General features: G+C 38.3%; 1 protein-coding gene across 1 annotated transcript in view; it reads right to left on the reverse strand.

The window, feature by feature from the left end:
- Positions 1-21,250, reverse strand: part of NUP155 (nucleoporin 155) — a 70,170-nt gene that overhangs the window by 1,861 nt on the left and 47,059 nt on the right. Inside the window, exons 26-33 of the mRNA XM_047730637.1 lie at positions 17,822-17,975; positions 17,510-17,614; positions 16,346-16,500; positions 12,918-13,047; positions 11,682-11,795; positions 10,863-10,983; positions 9,972-10,082; positions 7,171-7,307 (exon numbers count right to left, since the gene is read on the reverse strand). Coding sequence (XP_047586593.1) covers positions 7,171-7,307; positions 9,972-10,082; positions 10,863-10,983; positions 11,682-11,795; positions 12,918-13,047; positions 16,346-16,500; positions 17,510-17,614; positions 17,822-17,975 — 1,027 coding nt within the window. The remainder of the gene's footprint in view (positions 1-7,170; positions 7,308-9,971; positions 10,083-10,862; positions 10,984-11,681; positions 11,796-12,917; positions 13,048-16,345; positions 16,501-17,509; positions 17,615-17,821; positions 17,976-21,250) is intronic.

Consider the following 21,250-nt stretch of genomic DNA (forward strand, 5'->3'; position numbering starts at 1 on the left):
AGCACAACAGCAGAGGCCACACAGCATACACCAGAAACACCTCTTGAAGTGCCATGCCCTGGACAGTGTATGATTCTGCCACACTTTTTTTTTTTTTTTTTTTAAAGAAAGGGAGGGGCGCCTGGGTGGCTCACTGGGTTAAAGCCTCTGCCTTTGGTTCAGGTCATGATCCCAGGGTCCTGGAATTGAGCCCTGCATCGGGCTCTCTGTTCAGCAGGGAGCCTGCTTCACCTCCATCTCTCTCTGCCTGCCTCTCTGACTACTTGTGATCTCTGTCAAATAAATAAATAAAAACCTTTAAAAAAAAAAAAGAAAAGAAAGGGAAAGAGAGAGAGAGAGAGATGGAAGAGCAGAAGGAGAGGGAGACAGAATCTTAAGCAGGCTCCATGCCCAGTGTGAAGCAGGACATGGGATGCGATCTCATGACCATGAGGTCATGACCTGAGCCCAAATCAAGTTGGACGCTTAACTGACTGAACACTCAGGCACGCCTGACACCTTTTTAATACAGCATTACTTTCAGATTCAAGAAACATAATGAGCCTTCAAAACACGCAAAAGACAGAAACTTATCAAAAAGGCCAAGATAGAAAAATTCTCCCCAAAAGAAAGGTCAATAAGAAATCATAGCCAGGAACTTGTACAAAACAGATATAAGCAATATATCTGAATAAGGATTTAGAACAACAGGTGTAAGACTTCTAGCTGGGCTTGGAAAAAAGCATAGAAGACACCAGAGAAACCCTTGTTGCGGAGACAAAAGGACTAAAAACTAGTCAGGCTGAAATAAAAAATGCTATAGCTTGAGATGCGAAACCAAGTGGATATAATTACAATGAGGACTGAAGAAGCAGAAGAGCGAATAGGTGATATACACGATAAAATTATGGAAAATAATGAAGCTAAAGAGAAGAAGAAAAGAAAACTATTAGATTGTGTAGGTGGACTTAGGGAAGTCAGCAAGACCATAAGGCAAACCAGGATCTATATCATAGGAGTCCCAGAAGAGTGGGAAGAGGGGACAGATGGTCTATTTGAACAAATTATAGCTGAAAACTTCCCTAATTTGGCAAATGAAACAGGCGTTCAAGTCCAAGAGGCACAGAGAACTCCCCTCCAAATCAAAAAAATAGGTGAATACCACAAAATATCATTGTGAAACTTATAAAATACAAAGATAAAAAGAAAGTTCTGAAAGCAGCTAGGAACAAAAAAGGTCCTTAGCCTACAAGGGTAGACACATAAGATTAGCAGTAGACATGTCCACTGAAACCTGGCAGGTCAGAGAAAAGTAGCATATTCAATGTGCTGTGAATGGGAAAAATAAGCAGCAAGAATACTATATCCAGCAAGGCTGTCATTCAGAATAGGAGAGATAAAGTTTCCAAGACAAGCAAAAACTAAAGAAGTTCATGAACACTAAACTAGCTCTGCAAGAAACATCAAAGGGGATTCTCTGAGTGGGAAGGAGACCAAAAGCAACAAAGAATAGAAAGGAGCTGAGACAATCTACAGGAACAGTGTCTTTACGGGTAATACAATGGCACTAAATTCATATCTATCAATTATTATTCTGAATGTAAATGGACTAAATGTTCTAATCAAGAGATACAGGGTATCAGAATAGATTAAAAAAAAAAAACAAAAAACAAGACCCATTGATATGCCTGTTTACAGACTCACTCTAGACCTAAAGATAACCCCAGACTGAAAGTAAGGGAGTAGAGAACCATAATCATGCAAATAGACATTAAAAAAAAGAAAGAAAGCTGGAGTAGCCATGCTTGTATCAAACTAGATTAATTTATATTTAAGGTTTTCATTATTATTTATGTATTTGTCATAAAGACAGAAAGCGAGCGAGTGCACACCAGCACAAGCACGAGCATAAGCAGGGGGAGCTGCAGGCTCCCGGATGAGCAGGAAACCTGATGCGGGACTCAATCCCAGGACCCCTGGATAGTGAACTGCACCAAAGGCAGATGCTTAACCAATTGAGCCACCCAGGTGTCCTGACAAACTAGATTTTTTAAAAATTGTATTTTTATTTTAATTATTTTTTTCTTTCAAAGATTTTATTTATTTGACAGAATGAGAGAGCACAAGCATGGGGAACAGTACAGGAAGAGGGAGAGGGAGAAGCAGGTTACCCCCAAACAGGGAGCCTGATGCGGGGCTCAATCCCAGGATCCTGGGATCATGACCCAAGCATAAGGCAGACACCCAACATCTGAGCCACCCAGGCACCCGATAAACTAGATTTTAAACCAAAGACTGTAAAAAGACATGACGCAGGCACTATATCATAATAAAGGGGTCTATCTAACAAGAAGATCAAACAACTGTAAATATTTATGCTTCTAACTTGGGAACAGCCAAATATATAAACCAATTAATAACAAACTTAAAGAAATTCATTGATAGTAGGGGACTTTCACATCCCACTCACAGCAATGGACAGATCATTAACGCGTAAGATCAACAAGGAAACAAGGGCTTTGAATGACACCCTAGACCAGATGGACTTAACAGATATATTCAGAGCATTTCATCCTAAAACAGCAGAATACAGATTTTTTTCAAGTGCACACGGAAGATTCTCCAGAACAGATCGCATACTGGATTACAAATAAGGCGTCAAAAAGTACAAAAAGACTGAGACCATACCATGGATATTTTCAGACCACAATGCTATGACACTTGAAATCAACCACAAGAAAAAAATTTGGAAAGACCACAAATAAATGGAGGTTAAAGAACATCCACTAGGGGTGCCTGGGTGGTCATTCAGTTAAGTGTTTGCCTTTGATTTAGGTCATGATCCTGGAGTCCTAGGATAGAGTCCTGCATTAGGGAGGCTCCCTGCTAAGCAGGGAGGCTGGTTCTTCCTCTCCCTCTGCCCCTCTCCCTCCCCTTGAGTGCACGCACATGCTCTCTCTCTCTTCTCTCAAAAAACAAAAACAAAAACAAAAAACACAACCCCCCCAAAAAAAACACAAAAAAACTTAAAAAGGAAATAAAGAACATCCTACTGAAGAATGAACAAATTAACCATGAAATTAAAGAAGAGATTAAAAAAAATAAATGAAGGCAATTGAAAATGAAAACACTGTGGTCCAAAACCTTTGGGATGCAGCAAAAGCAGTCATAAGTGAGAAATACACAGCAGTACAGGCCTACCTGAAGAAGCAAGGGAAGTCTCAAATATACAACCTAAACTTACACCTACGGGAGCTAGAAAAGGAACAGCAAATAAGGCCTAAGTCAGGAGAAGAAGGATAATAAAGCTAGAAGCAGAAATAAATGATATAGAAAAAACCCCAACCAGACCAGATCAATGAAACTAGGAGGTGGTTCATTGAAAGAATTAATAAAACTGATAAACCCCTAGCGAGACTTATAAAAAAGAAAACAGAAAGGACCAAATAAATAAAATCACAAATGAAAGAGACCACAACGAACACTGCAGAAATACAATTGTAAGAGAATATTATGAGGAATTACATGCCAATAAATTAGGAAATCTGGAAGAAATGGATGCATTCCTAGAAACATATCAACTACCAAAACTGAAACAGGAAGAAACAAAATCTGAATAGACCCATAATCAGCAAAGAAACTGAATCAGTTATCACCAAAAATCTCCCAACAAACAAGAATCCAGGGATGGATGGCTTCCCAGGGGAATTCTATCAAACATTTAAAAAAGAATACCTATTCTTCTTAAACTGTTCCAAAAAATAGAAACGGAAGGAAAACTTCCAAACTCATTCTGTGAGGCCAGTATTACCTTGATTCCAAAACCAGATAAAGGAGAATTACAGGGAGCTCTGGGATGGCTTAGTGACTGGAGCACTGGACTCCTGATTTCTGCTCAGGTCATGATCTCAGGGTCATGAGACTGAGCTCCGTGTTGGGCTCCATGCTCAGTGCAGAGTCTGCTTGTCTTTCTCCCACCCCCTCTGGTACACTCTAAAATAATAAGTAAAATAAATTTTTTAAAATGGAGAATTACAGACCAATATCCCTGATGGACATGGATACAAAATTCTCAACCAGGGGCTCCTGGGTGGCTCGGTCAATTAAGCAGCCAACTCTTGATTTTGGTTCAGGTCATGATCTCAGGCTCTCAGAATCAGGCCCTGCATTGGGCTCAGCGCTCAGCTGGGAGTCGGCTTGAGGATTCTCTCTCCCTCAGCCCCTCCCCCTGCACACACTCTCCCTCTCTCAAATAAATAAATAATTTTAAAAAGCCCCAATTCTCAGCAAGATACTAGCTAAATGGATCCAAAATTACATTAAAAGTATTATTCACCACAACCAAGTGGGATTTATTTCTGAGCTGCAGGTATGGTTCAATATCCACATATCAATCCACGTGATATACCACATAAATAAAAGGATAAGAACCGTATGATGCTCTGAGGTGCCTGGATGGCTTAGTCACTAAGCGTCTGCCTTTGGCTCAGGTCATAGTCCCAGGGTCCTGGGATCGAGCCCCACATCGGGCTTCCTGCTTGGCGGAAAGCCTGCTAATCCTCTCCCACTCTCTTTGCTTATGTTCCCTCTCTCGCTGTGTCTTTCTCTATCAAATAAGTAAATAAATAAATAAGAACCATACAATGCTCTACATACAGGCAGAAATAGCATCTGACAAAATACATCATCCTTTCTTGATAAAAACCCTTAAGAGCGTAGGGATAGAAGGAACATACTTCAATATCATAAAGACCATATACAAAAGACCCACAAGTAATATTACCCTCAATGGGGAAAAAACAGAGCTTTTCTGCTATGGTCAGGAATAAGACAGGGATGTCCTCTCTCACCAATGTTGTCTAACATAGAACTGGAAGTCCTAGCCTCAGTAATCAGACAACAAAAGGAAATAAAAGGCATCCAAATTGGCAAGGAAAAAGTGAAACTTTCACTATTCACAGATGACATGATGCTCTGTGTAGAAAACCCAAAAGACTCCACCAAAAAATTGCTAGAACTGATACAGGAATTCAGCAAAGTTGCAGGGTATAAAATCAATGCACAGACGTCTGTTGCATTTCTATACAACAATAATGAAGCGGCAGAAAGAGAAATCAAGGAATCAATCCCATTTACAATTGCACCAAAACCATAAGCTAACTAGGAAGAAACCTAACCAAAGAGGTAAAAGATCTGTACTCTGAAGACCATAGAACACTTAAAAAGAAACTGAAGATGACACAAAAAAATGGAAAAACATTCCATGCTCATGGAATCAACAAATATTGTTAAAATGTCTGTATTACCCAAGCAATCCACATATTCAATGAAATCCCTATCAAAATAACACCAGCAATTTTCACAGAGCTAGAACAATCCTAAAATTTGTATGGAACTAGAAAAGACCCCATATAGTCAAAGTAATGTTGAAAAAGAAAACCAAAGCTGGAAGCATCACAATTCCGAACTTTTAAGCTCTATTACAAAGCTGTAATTAAGAAGACAGTATGGTACTGGCACAAAAGCAGATATATAGATCAATGGAATGGAACAAAATGCCCAAAAAGGGACCCGTAACTATATGGTCAACTAATCTTCAACAAAGTAGGAAAAAATATCCAATGGGAAAAAGTCTCTTCAACAAATGGTGCTGGGAAAATTGGACAGCAACAGGCAGATGAAGCTGGACCACTTTCTTACACCATACAAAAAAAAAAATTCAAAATGGATGAAAGACCAAAATGTGAGACAGGAATCCATCAGAATCCTAGAGGAGAACACAGGCAGCAGTCTCTTTGACCTTGGGCACAGCAACTTATTAGACATGTCTCCAGAGGCAAAGGAAAGAAAAGCAAAATGAACTCCTGGGATTTCATCAAGATAAAAAGCTTCTGCACAGCAAAGGAAACAGTCAACAAAACTAAAAGGCAACAAACGGAATAGGAGAAGATACATGGAAAGGACATATATAATAAAGAATTAGTATCTAAAATGTATAAAGAACTTATCAAAGTCAAGACCCCAAAACAAATAATCCAGTTAAGAAATGGGCAGAAGATATAAAAATGGCTAAAAGACACATGAAAAAATGTTCAACATCACTCATCATCAGGGAAACACAAATCAAAACCGTAATGAGATACCTCCTCACACCTGTCAAGAGGAAACACAGGTTCCTAAACAGGAAATTTAAATGCTCTACAAAATAACATCACAATGCAGTTTTCAAGGATGTTCAAATATTAACCATGACCAGATAAATAATCTAGAAACCACATAATATTAAATGCTTATTTTATTTTACTTATTTTTTTTTTAAATTTTCTTCTTGTCAGATGTGATACCTCTTTTGCTATAAACCTATGCAGACTTAGTCTGATATTATAAATAAAGACTAAACCAGTAAACAATCTTAATTCTCATTCTGGGTAACTAGACACGAGCAGGTTATTTATTTAAAATCTCTGCCCTTGTCAGATGCTCATTTCAAGGTTTAAATGAGATATACAAGTGTCTTGTGAAGCACCAAATAAATGTTTTGGTGGTGCTACCTTAAGAGACATCATATAGGTCAACAAGGTTTCATTTGCATCTTTTATCATAGGATAAAAATGATAAAATATATAGTCTGATAAGGTTCAATATGATCAGAAAGATTTTTTTTTAAATTGAGAAAGAATTTTTTTAATTAAGGTATAACTGACACATAACATCATATCATTTTCAGGTGTACAACATATGAGTTGTTATGGGAATCAGTATGGGAAATGATCACTATACTAAGTCTAGTTACCATGCATCACCATCATAGTTACAAAGTTTCTTGTTGTGAGGAAGATCTTTGAGCACTGACATTTTAGATGAAGTTATAGGGAATAAATACAGTATTATTTTGTTCTGATAAAACAAATGGTGATTCTTAATGTAACCGGTTTAGCTTATTCCACCAAGAGTAAAGAAAATATGTTTACTAAGAAATATTTGATTTTTATCATGATACATGGCAAAGCAACTCATTATCAGTTTTAGAAGTGTAAAGGATGATAACTTCTTATATTGAACCAGTGAAGCATGTTTCTGAAGTAATTTTTATCATATGATGAGACACTTTCATAAACAATCAAAATATTCTCCTTTTATTTAAAAAAGGTTTAACTTTAACTAAATTATTTCATTTTATTTTTTTCTTACCCGTGACTTGAACAAGTGATCATATACTTCTAATAGTCTAGGTAATGGCACTCCAATTTCATTCATTGTCTGTATTACAAAACCTACATCCCAGTTCAAAGTACAAACTTGCTGTTCTAAAAACTGCACAATAAAATCTGGAGGGGGAAAAAGATCAGAAATTAGAATTGTTAACTCTCCGCCTCACCCCAGCTTATTGAGAAAAAACAGGCAAACATTACGTAAGTTTAAGGTATAGAACATGAAGATGTTATACATATATACACTGTAAAGTGTTTACTCCAGTAAGGTTAGTTAACAGGCCCTTCACCTCACATAATTACTCTTTTGTTATTAAAGAATTGTTAACTCCTGGGGAGCCTGGGTGGCTCAGCTGGTTAACTGGCTACTTTCAGCTCATGATCTCAGGGTCCTGAGATTGAGTCCCGCATGGAGCTCCCCGGTCAGTAGGGAGTCTGCTTCTCCCTCTGCCCCTTCCCCCTGTTTGTGCTCGCACTTGCTCTTACTCTCTCAAATAAGTAAGATCTTTAAAAAAAGAAAACCAATTTTCAAAAAAATTTTTTTTACAAAAATAAGTGATATATCAGAAAAGGCAATGCAGAGACATAAACTAGATCAGTAATTGCCCAGGGCCGGAGAGTGGGAAGGTATAGGGAGTGACGGCTATTGGGTACATAGTTTCCTTTGGGGTGATGAGAATGGTCTAAATTTAATCGTGGTGATTGTTGTACAATGATGAATATGCTACAAAATTTAAAGCTATTAGGAAAAAACTACATTTTGCTGAGTTTGGAAAATACAGAAAGGTATAAGAAATAGAGACCATTCACAATCCCACTATTGGAGAGGACCCACTGGTATTTCTTCAGCATCTTGACATATTATATACTCAATTTAACAGTTTTTCAGAAAAGAAGGGTTACCTGCATCCTGATTTTAGAAATATTTAATGTGTTTTTTAAGCGCATCCACCCTCTCAGATGTGTAAGTTATTTATTTGATGGTTCTAATTTTGGCCCCATTCTCACTTTTTACTCCCTATCATATCACAAATAAGATTGTAATAGTAACAATCACATTCATATTTATGATAGTCAAAATCTGAGAATGACCAAGGTGAATGTCCCCAGGTAAGAAGAATCACTGAGGGGCGCCTGGGTGGCTCAGTGGGTTAAGCCGCTGCCTTCGGCTCAGGTCATGATCCCAGGTCCTGGGTTCGAGCCCCACATCAGGCTTTCTGCTCTGCTTCCTCCTCTCTCTCTGCCTGCCTCTCTGCTTACTTGTGATTTCTCTCTGTCAAATAAATAAATAAAATCTTAAAAAAAAAAAAAAAAAGAATCACCGAAAAGACTGCCATTGACTGAAACTGCAACTACCCTAGAATCTACCACACAAAAATTTTGCATTGGTAATCAAATTCCTAAAAACTCTACACTTGCTCTAATTTGCAGCCCCCAGAGCTTGTTTGACATTGAAAGATGGATGAAAAAAGAAGAAGGAAAAAAAGGGCCTCTTCTACCCTAGACATTATTGGGTTCAAAAATTAAAAATCTAAGCCAAAGCAGAAATACTCTCTAAAGAAATTTGTATAATGAGGCCTTTTTATTATTAGAATTGTTAAGTTTTTATTTTCTCTTTATTTTCATTAATAAATAGCATGGCAGTTTTAAATACTATACTTACAAGAGAAAAGGGTATGATTATAATGACTTGATTTCCTGACATTTCCAGGAAATAAATTGTAAATCAGAGATGGTCTATAAAAAGGGCTCTATCCTCATTAAGTAAACAAAACAATTTAATGTTATGTTGTGAGCATTTTCCTGGTTCTCAACATTTTTCAAAGACCCTAGGTGCTTAACATCTTACTTTATGGATGTATTTATGTTGATTCTATTCTTTTATTTTTATTTTTTATTTTTTTTAAGTAGGCTAAAAGCCCAGCATGGAGCCCAACATGGAGCCCAACATGGAGCTTGAACTCATGACTCTGAGATCAAGGCCTGACCTGAGAACAAGAGTTGGACGCTGAATCAAGTGAGCCACTCAGGCACCCTGATTCTACTGTTTTACAACTGAAGAAAAACATTATACATTGGCAAATGGCTAATAATTAGAGTCATATACATAACAATTATAGTAATATAGTTGATTAAGGGGTTCAAAAAATTGCATTTTAAACACAATAATTTGCTATTTAATTTTTTTAAAGATTTACTTATTTTTCTGAGAAAGAGAAAGAGTGTGAGCAGGGGGAGGGGCACAGGGAGAAGGAGAATTCTCAAGCAGGTTCCCTGCTCAGTGGGGAGCCCAATGTGAATCAGGGCTCTATCCCAAGACCCTGAGATCATGACCTCAGTTGAAATCAAGCGACAGCTGCACAACCAACTGAGCCACCCAGGTGCCCCAACTACTTGTTATTTTAAAGAAAAATGTGTCCTCAATATAATAAGAGGAGTTGAAGCAATCACAGATTTCCCATGCAGAAAAACAATTTTTCTTTCTTCCTTAAAACTTGAAGAGGGTTACCAACAATATAATCATTACTAAGGTCTGTTAGCACTATCCCCAGATATGGAGACTTGCAAGGTCAAAGAAAGTTCCTTACCTAACTACCAACAAATTCTGCTATCTTTGGAGATTTTTCTTTCTGGAGAGGTAGAATTACACTATTGAGCTAAATAGCAAACAAAGACACAATTCCACTCTGAAGAACATCAATTTTTTCCATGTCAATGAAGAAAACCATCAAAACAAAACAAAACAAAACACCCATGATAGCACATAAGATTACTGCTTACCTAAAGGAAAGAAGCGAGGTGTGCCAGCGTAAATTTTGCCCAGGAGCACAACCTTGAGACTGAGGGCATGCATTCTATCTGAGGAGCTCAGTGCCACGCTTTCATTCAATTCTGCAAGAAAAAGACATGCCATGAGAAACCAAACGGCTTTTCATGTGAAATGTTTAAATTGGCTATTTCATTCTATTTCAAGGTAAAAAGTATCCTACAAATGATATTCTAATATAATGAGCAGATACTGTGTTTCTGTTAGTGTCTGAAATACTTGTCTTAAATAAGACACAGGTTATGGGATTCTGAGGAAAGTGTCTCAGAATCCTTTATTAAGAAGAACAACCAGGGGCACCTGGGGGGCTCAGTCGTTAAGCATCTGCCTTCGGCTCAGGACATGGTCCCGGGGTCCTGGGATTGAGCCCCACACCAGGCTCCCTGCTCAGTGGAGAGACTGCTTCTCCCTCTCCCACTCCCCATGCTTATATTATTTGACAGAGAGAGACATAGTGAGAGAGGGAACGGGAGTGGGAGAGGGAGAAGCAGGCTTCCCGCTGAGCAGAGAACCTGATGCGAGGTTCAATACCAAGGCCCTGAGATCATGACCTGAGCCAAAGGCAGACACCTAATGACTGAGCCACCCAGGCACCCCTAAATAAAATCTTAAAAAAAAAAAAAAAAAAAGAACAACCAAAAAATAACTATCCTTTTCTCAGAGTTTTCTCCAATATAAATTGAGGTCACTCTCTACAGGACCACCCTCTGCCATATCCAAGTGCCCTCCACTTAGGTATATTCAATTTTCATGAGCTCTAGATATATGAAAGCCACTAAGAGCTTGCATTCCTCTACCAAGTCACTAAATAATGTATGCTAATATACCTGTAAGTGAGCACTTACCTTTCTCTATGATATCTTGCCAAAGTGTCTGCACCAATATAGGGTCTGAATAACCAGCGCAATGAATTATTGCAAGTTTACACTCTGCAAGTTTAAACGGGTCAGCAAATTCCCCATAAAGCTGTCGGAAAAAATGCCAACATTATACATACAACCAGAGGTCAAGAGTCAGAAATTAATAGCGATACAACTCCTTGTTATCCAAAGTTCCTAAAATATGATATAAAGATGTGATGACACGCAGCTGGTCATAACTCCAGATTAAGAATGGCAAAGGCTTGGTAAAATTAATAGATTTCAACATGTGTGCCTCCCCGGCCCCCTTGGCTGGCAGGGAGATACTGTAATAACATGTCTTTTATAATTAGCACTGTCTAAACCAGGATTTAAAGAATCATGGAAATACAAGTCTCAGGGTGCTTCACGGTCCTTGGAGAAATGTCCAAGAATTATTGAAAAAGGGACTGCTCTGAAGTACAGAGTGGGAGAGGCTTGGAGAGATAAGCAAAGATAAGTTACTTCTCCAAGACAAGAAGCAGGGCCATAAAATAAATGGCAGGAGTTTTAACAAAGCTTGGTATGAGGCTGATAAGAGTCTTGATAGAAAATGGCCTGGACAGAGCAAGTTAGCTGTCCCTAAGAGTCAGATACCACAGCAGTGATCTCTCAGCTCAGCGACATGCTCCCCAGGATGGGTTATCTTAATTTTGTGGAGACAGATTAATCTTTCTCATGAAACGCAAAGTAGAATGCAAATGAAACAAGGAATTTATAGGTATTATGTGACTGCTAGAGGAATTCAACTTGCTTTTTTATTACCTTAGTTATGTCCATTAGCTCAGAATCCAACTGAGAAATTGCATCCTGTACAGAAGAATGATGGGAATACTGTCTTTGTAGTGTCTCTTGTATCTGAAGTTGGATCCTAGCAACCTAGTTTGGATTAAAAAAAGCAAGTCTTAAATTCTTGATTATAAATCAACAAGTACTTGAAGGAATGATTCCTAGTATCTGACTTTAAGTTGGTTAAAGTAAAAATAATGTATAAATAACAGCATAGTGACTATAATTAACACTGTATCGCATATTTGAAAGTTGTTGAAGAAAATAAATTGTAGAAGTTCTTATCACAAGAAAAAAAAATTTTGTAATTATGTATATGGTGATAAGTGTTAGTTAGATTTATTATTGTATCATTTTGCAATACCTAAAAATACTGAATCATTACACTGTATACCTGAAACTAATATAATGTTACGTCAATTATACCTCAATAAAAAACTGTACAAATGAAGACTTCTATTGTAACAAACTGGCAGCTCTTCATCACACCACAAAAGATCTCATAGAAAGTATACTATGGCAGAGAGCCTTTGCTGTCACTGTAATACCCATCTCTCCCACAATTGCAGCCAGAAAATGGCTAGACCATATTTTCCAACCTCCTCTGTAGGGAGATATGGCCATAAGACTAAGTTCTCTTCAATGGACTGTAAGTGGCTATAAAGTATGTCACTTTAGGACTGAGGTCTTTAAGAGAGTGAATGTGCTTCTTACATGTGATTTTTTTCTCTTACTCCTTCTGACAGAAGAAAAAGTTAAGGCATAGGGAATGGCAGAGCCAGAAAATAGAACTTGGGTATTAAAATCAACCAAGTGGAAGAAAGCCAGTGGCCAGTCAGGAACACCAACTCTGGATATTTGTGAATGAGAAATAAGCTTTTGTATTTGCACTACTACATACTTTTGGGTCTCTTAATTAGGGCAGTTTAGCCTACTCTACTTCACGTATCTACTCATTAGTTTCCAGAATAAATGGTAAATGTGATAATCTCCTTTGTGTTGGAACAGTTGGAAAAAAAAAATGCCACAGAGAAAAATCTAATTATACCAATGTCCTGTGACCCAATAAAAGATGTATGTCTAAATATGAAAATAAATACATACAGGCAGAAGACACTAGAATTACTAACTGCTACTCACCTATGAGTTACTAGAGGGAAGAAGGGAAAATGAAATAAATGCAGGCAAAGTTTAAGTATCTTTAGCACTTACTTCCATTTTTTCTTCTAATTCATGAAGGAATTCACCATCTGCAGCTATCGATGAAATGGCAGTAGAACTTTTGGCACTAAGAATGGCTCGAGCAATGTACTCTAGTCGCTGCTGAAGTGAAATTTCTGTGCTGGGGGGGAAAAACCTTACTTTTATTTATATGAACTCTTAAGGATCCAATATACAAATATATTAATTATGACGCACTATTTTGTACATACCAAATGAGCCATAAAAGCCCATTTGAAACTTGAAAAAACTATTAAAGGACTTCTAATGAAAGAGATCTACAGTTTAAGGCAACAAATAAAAAAATGCTTAAGTTTACATCCAAGAAAGTAACTTCTGATTTTAAAACTTTAATTCAGTATATTAAAACTTGGATTCTTCGAAACACTAAACTAAGGAGAAAGTTCTTTATCACTCCTCATATTCTTCACTTCTCTACCTTAATACAGCTAATACTGTATGTGATCCTCCACAAAGCAACTAGAGAGACCTCTTAAAAACAGAAATCAAATTATGTCACATGTCTTCACCTACTCCTTCAACCTCCTCTCCTTTCACCTGCTCCCGTGTTCACCATCTCCAACCCCACTGGATTTCTTTTTTGTATCCTAAACATGATAAACCTGAATCTGAAACTACCTCTGCAGAGACTATTGTTCCCAAGCTTGGGCCATTTCCTCCACATCTTTAATACTGTACTTTCTTGTCACTTGAGAATCAATTTTCTTTTTTAAAAAAATTTTTAAAAAAGATTTTATTTATTTATTTGACAGACAGAGATCACAAATAGGCAGAGAGAGAGGGGGAAGCGGGCTCCCTACTGAGCAGAGAGCCCGATGCAGGGCTCGATCCCAGGACCCTGAGATCATGAGCTGAAGGCAGAGGCTTAACCCACTGAGCCACCCAGGTGCCCCAAGAATCAATTTTCATAACAATCTGAGGCCTTCTCTGACCAATCTTAACTAAAGCCGCTCTTCACCCCCACTTCCCAATAGGCCCTTTTTACTATATTACTCTATTTTTATTATTTTGATAGAACCCGAATTTGTGTCTGCATTCTATACCCACTGGAATGGGAGCTCTTGGGAACAAAGGTGGTATTTACGTTGTTCACTATTCCTTTCTGCATGCCTTTAATATTCATCACTGGTGCTCAAAATCTATTGCTGGCTAGCGGGCTGGCAGGTGTCAGAAAGCCCAAGCATGTATCCACCTCCATGGTTACCACCTTCAGTCCTTTCTAATCCCCCATCACATTTGGTTCTTTGACATTACAAAGTGACTTGGCATTAAAAACAAACACACTAATTCATTTAGTTGCTGGCAACCTCCCTAACCAGTATTAAATGTAACTTTTGATATCCCCATTACTTCCAGTTTGAATCAGGAAAAAACTAGCTTTCTTTTACTTTCAGATCAAACTGTCCTTCTGTATAGCTATGCCTCCCATATTTTTCCCCTTCTAAAAAAAAAAAGAAAGGGAGGGAAGGAGGAAGGAAGAATTAACTCCTCTCTCCCTTCTATCTTTGAAAGTATCGGTGTAGGGCGCCTGGGTGGCTCAGTGGGTTAAGCCGCTGCCTTCGGCTCAGGTCATGATCTCAGGATCCTGGGATTGAGTCCCGCATCGGGCTCTCTGCTCAGCAGGGAACCTGCTTCCCTCTCTCTCTCTCTCTCTCTGCCTGCCTCTCTGTCTACTTGTGATCTCTCTCTCTGTCAAATAAATAAGTAAAATCTTAAAAAAAAAAAAAAAAAAAAAAAGTATCGGTGTAGATGACCATTACTTAGCACTGACCATCTCTCAGTGCTGCACATAAAGGACTGTTTAGTACATTTAGGACCTGTTTCTAAAAGAGCTTCCCTTTCTTGGGGCGCCTGGGTGGCTCAGTGGTTAGGGCCTCTGCCTTCGGCTCGGGTCATGATCTCGGGGTCCTGGGACCGAGTCCCGCATCGGACTCTCTGCTCGGCGGGGAGCCTGCCTCCTCCTCCTGTCTCTCTCTGCCTGCCTCTCTGACTACTTGTGGTCTGTCTGTCAAATAAATTTTAAAAAAATCTTAAAAAAAAAAATAAATAAAAGAGCTTCCCTTTCTTTCCCCTCTCATCTCTAAAAAAAGCCCTACTTGACCCAAACATATTAAAAGTGGGTAACATTTCCAAATAATTTAAAATACAAATTCTACAGCTGCCAATTTATTTGCTGCAGCCTGTATATGCAAAAAGAGTGTGGTGAGAAAGAGAGCAACATTATAGCTGGAAAAATATTTTATTGCGGAAAAAGAAGGTAAGCTGAGAGCTAGAGTAGAAGGACAGTGTATCTCGCATGAAGAGGAAATTAGGTTATATGTGTTATGTACTAAGTAGATATGGATAATGAGTGTTCTTAAAAGTTAGAGAATTTGTGAATTTTCTTTTTAAGATTTTATTTATCTGACAGAGAGAGAGCAGGGGGAGTGGCACACAGAGGGAGAAGCAGGCTCCCTGCTGAGAGAGGAGCCTGATGCAGACTCAATCCCAGGACCTCGGGATCATGACCTGAGCCAAGGGTAGACACTGAACGACTGAGCCACCCAGGTATCCCTTCTGAATATGTTATAATAACAATATAACAAGAAAAAAGGTCAATAAATATTAATGGAAGGCCAACTAAGAATAAATACGTACATACTCACACTTGCTATTACAGTCACATCTAGACTCTTTAAAGTAGGCTCTATGCCCAAGGTGGGCTTGAACTAATTACCCTGAGATAAGAGTCACATACTCTACTGACTGAGCCAGCAAGGTGCCCCATAAATTACCATTCTGATTAACTTTGTTTGAAAAACAACTTTGTTTCCACAACCTCTTCTTCCTAATTTAACAGATCTCCAGTTTTTAAAAATAGAACTTGTGTTATTTTGGCAAAGATTCCAAATGAAAATACAAGGTCAAATTAATGATCTGTCCAAAATTATATTGTTTTTTGATATGATAATCTAACTAGAAATTTCAATGCTTTCTTTAATAAGATTCTTAACAATCTTTAACATAAATGCTCAAAACTTTTTTGTAATTTAAACAATAGTGCAGAGGAAATTAGTCTGGATTTAGTAAAACATTTAAAATTATAAAGCCTTTGAGAGATTTGGTCCTTTTAATTAAGAATACTAATTAACGGCTTAGTAGTAAAGAATCTAAAGACATACTTTAAAGAAGAGATTTAGAAGATAGTTTGACTAAAGACAGTCTTGGGTATTTAGTACCTCCTACACACTATTAAAAAAGAAAAAAACTGTAAACTGTGGGTAAATCCAAGTAAAAGCATAAAAACTGTACATACTATAACCTGAATAAGGTTTTATTTAATTTCTGAAATCCAGATGTGTTTAGTTATAGGTCAGTTATCAGTCATTATTCATAGAGGTAAGAGTATTATACCATACCTATGCATGTCAGCCAATTTGGACAGGACGCGAGCAGCATTACTAAAGCTTCTGTTCTTTTCATAATACCTCCATAGTAAATCCATATAACGAACTTTGTTTTGATCAACTTTGGCCATTCGGACTAGATGTGGCTCCAGAAATGGAGAAGCAATCTGCAAATTATACAGTCACTCAGAAACTCTTCTGGGCTACCCGCTTGCTCTTTATGTAGTAACTATAACATTTTTAAAACAACTACAGGTATGCCTTGCTTCACAAATACATAAGCAAAATTATAATCTAACAACAGACAGAGGGCAATTTTTTTCATTATACATGAATTTTGTTTTACTAGAGTTAACCAAAGAGTTGCTATGATAGTTGAATTAGGCTAATTAAACTAATCATAATCCAGTTACAATTTTTAAATTTTTCTTTTTCTTTTTTTTTTTTTTTGAGACAGAGAGTGAGCATGAGCAGGGGTCAGGGGGAACCCCAAGCAGGCTCCATCTCATGACCCGAGGATCACAACCTGTGACGAAATCAAGAGTCGGACGCTTAACCGAATGAACTATCCAGGCATCCCCAACTACAAATGAAAATACAGCTATTGATTCCTCAAAGACGTCCTTGCCATTGTCAAATGCCACACATTTATTTTACAGAATGAAGAATACTGAGACTTAGGATAGTAAAAAGACATGTATGAAGTCACATACTGAATTAATGACAGAGGTTATGCCAAGTTTAGGACTCCTAATTCATAATCCAATGATTTTCATCCCACAATATAAGAAAATTAGAGCAATAGTTTACTTTGTCCACCAGGAAAGGATATTACATTACTTGGATTGATGCTAACACATAATGGTAGGTTCAGGATAAGAAAATGAATTTCCTGGTATCTGCTTTTTTTTTTTTTTTTAAGGATTTTATTTATTTGACAGAAAGAGTGAGTGAGTGAGCACAAGCTGGGGAGTGTCAGGCAGAGGGAGAGGGAGAAACACGACCCCTGCTGAGTAGGGCGCCCGATGCAGGGCTTGATCCCAGGACCTTGAGATCACGACCTGAGCCGAGGAAGACGCTTAACCAACTGAGCCACCCATGTACCCCTCCTTCAACTACATATATGGTCATTGAAAATACAAGTTAACAATATTGGAATAAAAAAATATTTTTTACCTGCAATAGCTTATCTGCAAGATCAGCTTGTATTAGCCAATTATAAAGGGCAATACTAAAGAGCTCATCTTTGGATCGTTGAGATAATTTAAGCATTTGTTCAAACTAAAACAAAAAAAAAATAAAAATTAGCAGTTAAAGGCTCTCATGCTGGACATCATAACCATCAGCCTTATAAAATGCTGAAATCAAGAATCTTTGTAAACGCTTATTTCTAAGATCTACTACCTTTCCCAAGACGAGCTGTCTCCACTATTACACAGAACGTCTAAACAATGTATTTTCAGGATAAAAATATGCTATGTCCCTTACATGATGTCCTGCTTCTTCATTACTCAGCATATTGGGATCAGATGACAATACTGGAGGCCCAGGTTTTTTGGGTACACTGGGAGACTGAGGAGCAGCCTTACTTTGGTTTACCAATTCTTGAAGCGTATCTGTAATACACTTATAACTGTTTAATCTGAAAAAGAACGGAAAAGGAGCAAATGCATTGTTTAATTAGATAGCAACTGACTAATCTAATTTAAATACAAAATAATAATATGAAGACTATTTTGGGGACTAGATATATGTACACACACAAATATATTTGGTATTAAAAATAATATAAATCGTATACTTTTTCTATGTATGAGAAACATCATTAACCATAAAAGGATGAAGTTATAAAAATTAATGTATTAATAAAAAACATGTTTTAGATAGGTTATATATTTCCTTTATGGACACACTTTTTTTCTTAACAGTCACTACTAATTTGTGAACATTTAAAAATCATCCCATAAAATAAAATACTAATCATCACCCAGAACCAGAAATTAGGTGGGGGAGAGATGGTTCCAAATAAGTTATTGCATTTAAAACTGACATTAGTAAAGTGTTATAAAAACCATAGAGGCGGGGAGGAGTCAAGATGGCGGAGAAGTAGCAGGCTGAGACTACTTCAGGTAGCCAGGTAGCGGGAGATCAGCTAGATAGCTTATCTAAAGATTACAAACACCTACAAATCCAACGGGAGATCGAAGAGAAGAAGAACAGCAACTCTAGAAACAGAAAATCAACCACTTTCTGAAAGGTAGGACCGGCGGAGAAGTGAATCCAAAGCGACGGGAAGATAGACCGCGGGGGGAGGGACCAGCTCCCGGGAAGCTGCAGAGCAACGGAGCACAAAATCGGGACTTTTAAAAGTCTGTTCTGCTGAGGGACATCGCTCCAGAGGCTTAACCGGGGTGAAGCCTGCGCGGGGTCAGCGTGGCCTCAGGTCCCGCAGGGTCATAGAAGGATCGGGGTGTCTGAGTGTCGCAGAGCTCACAGGTATTAGAACGGGGAAGCTGGCTACAGAGACAGAGCCGAGGAGTGACTCTCAGCTCGGGGTTACCTTGAACCGGTTGCAGGCTCGGTCAGCTCGGAGCGTGGCCGGAGGCCAGGGTGGCGGGAGTCATTGGGCGCTGTTCTCTGGGGGTGCACTGAGGAGTGGGGCCCCGGGCTCTCGGCTCCTCCAGCCGGAGACTGGGAGGCCGCCATCTTCATTCCCGTCCTCCGGACTCTATGGAAAGCGCTCAGGGAACAAAAGCTCCCGAAAGCAAACCCGAGCGGATTACTCAGCCCAGCCCTGGGTAAGGGCGGTGCAACTCCGCCTGGGGCAAAGACGCTTGAGAATCACTACAACAGGCCCCTCCCCCAGAAGATCTGCAAGAAACCCAGCCAGGACCCAGTTCACCTACCAAGGAGTGTAGTTTCAATACCAAGGAGAGCGGCAGAATTCCAGAGGAGGAGAAAGCAAAGCACGGATCTCATGGCTTTCTCCCCATGATTCTTTAGCCTTACGGTTAAATTAATTTTTTTTTCTTTTCTTTTTCAATTTTTTTCTTCTTCTGCTAAATTTTTTTAACTTTTACCCTTTTCTTTTTTAACATTTTTTAACTAGTTTATCTAATATATATATATATATATTTTTCCTTTTTATACTTTTTCTTTATTGGTTTTCTTTTTTTAATTTTTTTTTTCTTTCTTCTTGAACCTCTTTTTATCCCCTTTCTCCCCCCCCCACGATTTGGGATCTCTTCTGATTTGGCTAAAGCATATTTTCCTGGGGTTGTTGCTACCCTTTTAGTATTTTACTTGCTCCTTCATATACTCTTATCTGGACAAAATGACAAGGCGGAAAAATTCACCACAAAAAAAAAGAACAAGAGGCAGTACCAAAGGCTAGGGACCTAATCAATACAGACATTGGTAATATGTCAGATCCAGAGTTCAGAATGACGATCCTCAAGGTTCTAGCTGGGCTCGAAAAAGGCATGGAAGATATTAGAGAAACCCTCTTGGGAGATATAAAAGCCCTTTCTGGAGAAATAAAAGAACTAAAATCTAACCAAGTTGAAATCAAAAAAGCTATTAATGAGGTGCAAACAAAAATGGAGGCTCTGACGGCTAGGATAAATGAGGCAGAAGAAAGAATTAGCGATATAGAAGACCAAATGACAGAGAATAAAGAAGCTGAGCAAAAGAGGGACAAACAGCAACTGGATCACGAGGGGAGAATTCGAGAGATAAGTGGCACCATAAGACGAAACAACATTAGAATAATTGGGATTCCAGAAGAAGAGGAAACAGAGAGGGGAGCAGAAGATATATTGGAGAGAATTATTGGAGAGAATTTCCCCAATATGGCAAAGGGAACAAGCATCAAAATCCAGGAGGTTCAGAGAACCCCCCTCAAGATCAATAAGAATAGGTCCACACCCCGTCACCTAACAGTAAAATTGACAAGTCTCAGTGACAAAGAGAAGATCCTGAAAGCAGCCAGGGAAAAGAAGTGTGTAACGAACAATGGTAAAAATATTAGATTGGCAGCAGACTTATCCACAGAGACCTGGCAGGCCAGAAAGAGCTGGCATGATATATTCAGAGTACTAAACGAGAAAAACATGCAGCCAAGAATACTATATCCAGCTAGGCTATCATTGAAAATAGAAGGAGAGATTAAAAGCTTCCAGGACAAACAAAAACTGAAAGAATTTGCAAATACCAAACCAGCTCTACAGGAAATATGAAAGGGGTCCTCTAAGCAAAGAGAGACCCTAAAAGAAGTAGATCAGAAAGAAACAGAAAATATACAATAACAGTCACCTTACAGGCAATACAATGGCACTAAATTTATATCTCTCAATACTTACCCTGAATGTTAATGGGCTAAATGCCCCAATCAAAAGACACAGGGTATCAGAATGGATAAAAAAACAAAACCCATCTATATGTTGCCTACAAGAAACTCATCTTAAACCTGAAGACACCTCCAGATTTAAAGTGAGGGGGTGGAAAAGAATTTACCATGCTAATGGACATCAGAAGAAAGCAGGAGTGGCAATCCTTATATCAGATCAATTAGATTTTAAGCCAAAGACTACAATAAGAGATGAGGAAGGACACTATATCATACTCAAAGGAACTATCCAACAAGAAGATCTAACAATTTTAAATATCTATGCCCCTAACGTGGGAGCAGCCAACTATATAAACCAATTAATAACAAAATCAAAGAAACACATCAACAAGAATACAATAATAGTAGGGGACATTAACACTCCCCTCACTGAAATGGACAGATCATCCAAGCAAAAGATCAACACGGAAATAAAGGCCTTAAATGACACACTGGACCAGATGGACATCACAGATATATTCAGAACTTTTCATCCCAAAGCAACAGAATACACATTCTTCTCTAGTGCA

This window comes from Lutra lutra, chromosome 5, assembly GCF_902655055.1.
Source record: "Lutra lutra chromosome 5, mLutLut1.2, whole genome shotgun sequence".
NCBI classification, from domain to species: Eukaryota; Metazoa; Chordata; class Mammalia; order Carnivora; family Mustelidae; genus Lutra; species Lutra lutra.